Raw genomic sequence first — 6,057 nt, forward strand, 5'->3', positions numbered from 1 at the left:
TCAGATGCTAAGAGTAGCCACATCAACGCTATCAGGTATGGGTTTATTGAACATATGAATGTATATAGGGCTAAAGCAATAAGAATCCTTATGAAAAAAGCTGACTAATAGTAATGAAATATACAGTATTTGCACTCTACAAAAACCTATGCCAAATAAAGCTTGTTAGTATTTAAATTACTACAAAACTTCATGTTGGCCTTTGCTGTTAAAAATGCAATGAGAAAACATTAACCTCTTGACTTTTAAAGTGCCACAAACCACTATCTCTGCCTCTAAAGTAACTTTTAACTTGAGTAAAAATGTTCCCTGGAAGCTGGAAGCTTCTTTTCCCTCAAAGATAGGCCCATGTCACTGAATGCAGTTTTTCTCCATAGAAGCATATTTAGTGCAAGATCATAAAGTTACTGACGCAATCTGTTCTTTTCAGGGCCTACACTTAGCTAGTGTGGCATATGTGGGTTGTTATGTTCTGAACAGTGATTACTGAAGCCTAGTCTACATTTTCTAGTCATATCATTGTTTTGTTTTTTAAAAGTAGTAAATAAATATTCTTGCAATAAATTTACATCTCACCACTTGCTTGTTAGTTCTTGCTACTTTCCCCATTCATTGCTGCCATCCTCTTTTCAGTATATTCCAATATTTTTCAGTTAAAGTAACCATTACACAAAAAAGACTAAAGAAATTAGGCAGAACAATAGCCTAGAGAGATTGGAGTGATATTTTTTAAGCAAATGCTTTTTTAAAAAACATTTTTTTCACAGTGGACTACTGTGATATTCCAAGAAGTGTATGGAATGTGTGGAGTTGTTTGGATTTGATACTTTCATTTTAATATTACAACATGTTTGTTGGTATATATGCATACGCTAGACTGTACTAGCCTATATTTGATGCCTATACACTGTGCATGCCTTGTTTGTTGCTTCTTCCTTTGCTAATGTGGCAAAGGGTTATTAAAAGTTCAAGAAACTACTATCAATTCTAGGAAAATTAAACAGGATACAGTTTCAAACATACAGTAGAGTCACTTATCCAAGCTTCATTTATCCAAGGTTCTGTATTATCCAAGGCAATCTGCCTTTTAGTAGTCGTTGTTTTTGTAGTAAATGTTGCAATGTTTTGGTGCTAAATTTGTAAATACAGTAGAGTCTCACTTATCCAACATAAACGGGCTGGCAGAATGTTGGATAAGCAACTATGTTGGATAATAAGGAGGGATTAAGGAAAAGCCTATTAAACATCAAATTAGGTTATGCTTTTACAAATTAAGCACCAAAACATCATGTTATACTACAAATTTGACAGAAAAAGTAGTTCAATACACAGTAATTCTATGTAGCAATTACTGTATTTACGAACTTGGCACCAAAATATCATGATGTATTGAAAACATTGACTACAAAAAAACGTTGGATAATCCAGAATGTTGGATAAGCGAGTGTTGGATAAGTGAGACTCTACTGTACATTAATTACTACATAACATTACTGTGTATTGAACTGCTTTTTCTGTCATTTTCTTGTAAAACAAGATGTTTTGGTGCTTAATTCATAAAATCATAATGGAATTTTATGTTTAATAGGTTTTTTCTTAATCCCTCCTTATTATCCAAGATTTTCACTTATCTGCCAGCCCATTTATCTTGGATAAGTGAGACTCTACTGTACTTGTGAAATCTATTATCAACGAAGCTATTTTTGAACAGCTTAGGCAAACCTTTTTACATGCTTGTAGGTGTAAGGATCTAGGGATTAGGTTTCCTGGATGATGCCTCACTTTTTATTTAATTCCCTTATAGGTGTAAGTGTTAGCCTTTGCTTGTCAAACATGGAATGAAAATGTAAACAATTAAAAAGAACCTTTGCATCTTGTTGCACCTGTTAAGGAATAGAGATTAAGGGAAACTGTACATTGCAATATTCATGTACTTGTGTGTGATTTGTTTATTCAGTGTGTGACTTCCTTGGAGAAAAGATTGCCTCTGTTTTGGGAATAAGTACACCAAAATACCAGTATGCCATAGATGAATACTACAGGATGAAGAAGGAGGTGTGTATTTTGTACCCTTCAAATAGCATAGGAATTGGATACTTACTTTTTAAAAGAGTAGCCTATTAATCTCATTTCTTAAAATCAAATATTAAAGCATTTAAAAGGTTATTTAAGAATCCCATTTTACTGCCAGCACATTCTAATTCCCCTCCCCAACATTTTAGGAAGAGGAGGAGGAAGAAGAGAACAAGATGTCAGAAGAAGCAGAAAGACGTTTTCAGGAACAGCAAAATCAGAATCAAGAAGAGACTTCTGTTCAAACAGTCCAGCCAGAAGCTACCACCTGCAGTACTTTTTTGAACCTCAACTTTGAAACTGAAGCAGAATGTCTGCCTGTCATGGAAAATAAACAAGAAATTACTCCTGTGTCTGCTTAAGGATGAGGATGTTGCATAACAATATTCTTTATTTCTTAAGTTGTCAAAATGTATACTTTCCTTTATGCATGTTAAGTGGGATATAATTTATTTTCAAGTCTGAGGAAGAAAGAATGTCCAGTGTCTTTTCAGTTGACATCTGTCTAATAAAGGCTAAGACATTTTACTTTTGACATTTTACTATGAGATTATGAAATGCAAATAACTGGGTCTTAAATTGACCTAACTATGCAGAACAAGTGAAATGTCTTTCCTGAACATCGTGTGCCTTATTGATAGTTGTGAACTGATAATAGTGTTTTATAATTTAAAGTCTGTTAGGTGTTTATAAAGTTACTTATTATAACTAAGGTGGAAGCTTATTAGACTAATTGAAACTAACTCACAAGGTATCTTTGTGACTTAGTTTAATTTATTGTCACAGTTGCATGTGCATACTCATAAAATAAGATGGCTTTGTTAATGCCTCTTAAATAAAAAACTGTATATAAATGTGTTTGAAAACTGTCTTGCTAAGGACAGTCTTGTTAGTAGGCCTCTAAAGCACACTCACTATTTAGGTAAAAGAGGTCTAAGAACATCTAGGTAGTTGGATATAGTCTCTTGCTGTAGTAAGTGTTCAGGGAAGGAATTCCAGTATTTGGGAGGTTTGACATTTAATTTGTGTTGGGAATGAGGAACTTGTGTCCTTAGACTCATAGGGTGAAGCTTCACATGCTATCAGGTCTCAAGAAGAAATCACTTGATTTTGAAAAAATAGCTTTCCCAATATACCTAAAACACTTCAAATGGGGCAAAATAAAGTGAAATTGCTAAACTAAAATTCCTCCCTAGGGGAATAAAGGATGTGGTTGTTTTGGTATAAGTGAGAGAGATTCTGAAGGGCAGCAAAATAAGGCTTGAGGGCTGCACTTTCCTCACCCTTGTTGTACACAGTGGTTGGTGAGACGACAACTCTCCTCCATAGCAAGACCATTGGCTCAGAATGAGAGAATTTTGAAGTATGGAAAGTCACACCCCCCCCCCCCCAATGTGCATGCACGCACACGCACACACACAATCTGTGTGAATGTAGTTGGAAAAGGGTGGTAAGCTGCTAAAACTCACTAGGGAACAAAATACTGAATGAATATTCTCTTCATCTGATGACACTGAGGAATGTTTAAATAGCTTTTTCCCAGTTTCCTGAAAAAGTCTCAGTTACAATGGTACAATTCGCTATTTGTATTCAAAGCACTTTTCAAAATGAGTTTGAGGACTGTCTGCCATGCCAATCCTAGGGGTGGGAAGAATGTCTAGCTAGAAATCCCTTCCCCCTGACCAAGGACTGCAAAGAATCTGCCGTCGTTTGTATAATTGACTTTTCTGTAGGCAATCCATATTAATTATCACAATTCATTTACAGTACATTTGTAGATATAGGAAAGGACTGTGTGCCTGTGACACAAAGGGATGTATTCATTGAAACGGCCTCCTCTCTGCAAGCACTTCTTGGCTATAGTTCAATATTGAAATATTTTAAGATTCCCTCCTCCACTGTATCTTGTTTCCTTTTTAGTAGAACTGTATAGAATATGGATTTCTGAAGAAACTGCAGTATGAAGTCATACTCTATTGCACTGTCCATAGCAAAGGAAACCTATCACATCTTAAAAAAAAAGAGAGAGCATATGCACTCTTTGCCTACCTTGTTCCTATCAGCCACGTGGTTAAGAAAAGGCACATTTATGACTTGGTTCTCCCTTTTCCCATTTTCTTAAAGGTTTAGACAAGCTTTATCAAAAGACAAACAGAACCTGGTTTTTTTTAAGTCTTACCAATCCCATTTTGGATTGAGAATAATGTTAATTTCCATTAGCAAGTGTCTATTATAGTAAGCCCATATTAAAATCTCTGCGTAGGATGAAAAACCCGTTAAGGCCTCACAGTTATGTAAATGTTATGATTGAACAGATCTGCAACTCTTGCTAGCCAAAAATGTTGTATGAACTAGGGAAGGGCTTATTGCCATGAGGTTCTTTTTGTCGCTGTGCCTTATCTTTGATATTTCTTTCAATATATGCAAGTGGTACGGAAGTGGTTACTTACTTTTTCTTGCAATTACATTAAAATTATATTTAATTTTAAATCAGTTGTGTTCAGAGTTGTTATTGCAGGAAATGCAAAGGCTTAATTTGAATGTATCAGGTGTCACTAGAAATGCCCAGTAGTAATGGCTGGGATTCTAAACCAAACCACTGACTATTCTGTTCATCTCCATGTGTCCAACCAAAGAGGCAGGAGTCTACATTCTTTTTCAGTTAACTCTATTAAGACTAAATTTATGTTATGCTATCAGATTTACTCTCAGTCTCCAATGTGCTAGAAGATCCTTTTTACACTGGTATTATATACTAACACAACCATGTTTTTGAATTCTACCCCCATGAAAAGTTATTATAGCATCCTTATGTCATGGTCTGAGTTCTGTTTTGGCAAGATATGTTGCTATGATCAATCTGACAGATATTTACATACATTATAGTTTATCTCTGAGTTTTATATACAACGCTACCTTGACTTAAAAATATAATTTGTTCCGTGATTGAGCTCTTAACTCAAAATGCTCTTATTTCAAAGTTGATTTTGCCATTGAAATGCTATTAATCAGTTCTGCTCCACCCCACCAGAACCCCCCCCCGCCATTCTTGTTACGTGTATTTAAATAAGAAAATGTATAAATAGCAAATAATGTATAAATGCACATTCACATGGAACAATAAAAAAGAAAAATCAACTTTAAAATGGTAGAAGCACAAAGTTGTGGCAAGGAAGCACAAAGTGAAGAGGCAGGAGCATAATTTTCTTCATACTGTACTCATTCCAGCCTCCCTCCCTCTTGTCCATCCCTCTCTTCGTGAAGCTAAACATACCAGGAGTAAAAAGCCCACAAAATAAAATAAACTAACCTAAAGTTCCTCAAAATGGATAAGAGCAAAGCAGACCACAATCCCCCAAAACAGACGAGCACGAGGCATGGAGACTGATTCCTTAAACCTCTAAAGTCCTGTACTCTCACACCACAGCACTCCTTCTGGTGTTAGCTCTTAACTCAAAATGCTGCTCTTCAAAGCAAACCAGCTGAGTTACAGCTCTTAACTCAAAACACTCAAGTTGGGACACTTTTAAGTAGAAGTTCCACTGGTCTTATATCAGATATGACACTGCTTCTTGTGCACACATGAAATTAGAGATTTGTCTTCAGCAAGGACAACCCAGTGGTGTAACATGATTTTTGTTCCTGGGTTATAAATGTCATTTCCTAATTGGTTCTATCACAAAAACATAGAAAAAGTTTATTAAACTGTGAAAAGTTTTGTCTTTATGGGACATCCAGCAGCACATTTTTAATAGTTTTTCAATGAATATCTCATCGAAGCTCAACCAATTCAACATAGTTTGTGGTAGCCACAAAAATGAAGTACCTGGAGTTTAACTACTTTCAAAGTAGGTATCACACAATTAAATAGGAAATAACAATTTCAAACCAGGAACAATGTTTTTCATGTTTTGTTTCATAGTATTATCGTACATTCAGGAATTAATTCAATACATTTAAATCTTCTAGTAAGTCTCTACCTAT

The 6,057-nt window shown here is 35.2% G+C and overlaps 1 protein-coding gene across 1 annotated transcript in view; it reads left to right on the forward strand.

Annotated features, from left to right (window-relative positions):
- srp54 (signal recognition particle 54) overlaps positions 1–4,563 on the forward strand; it is a 45,543-nt gene extending 40,980 nt beyond the window's left edge. Inside the window, exons 16-17 of the mRNA XM_062968270.1 lie at positions 1,958–2,055; positions 2,223–4,563. Coding sequence (XP_062824340.1) covers positions 1,958–2,055; positions 2,223–2,435 — 311 coding nt within the window. The 3' untranslated portion in view covers positions 2,436–4,563. The remainder of the gene's footprint in view (positions 1–1,957; positions 2,056–2,222) is intronic.
- Positions 4,564–6,057: the final 1,494 nt, after the last annotated feature.

The sequence above is a fragment of the Anolis carolinensis genome, chromosome 1, assembly GCF_035594765.1.
Source record: "Anolis carolinensis isolate JA03-04 chromosome 1, rAnoCar3.1.pri, whole genome shotgun sequence".
NCBI lineage: Eukaryota > Metazoa > Chordata > Lepidosauria > Squamata > Dactyloidae > Anolis > Anolis carolinensis.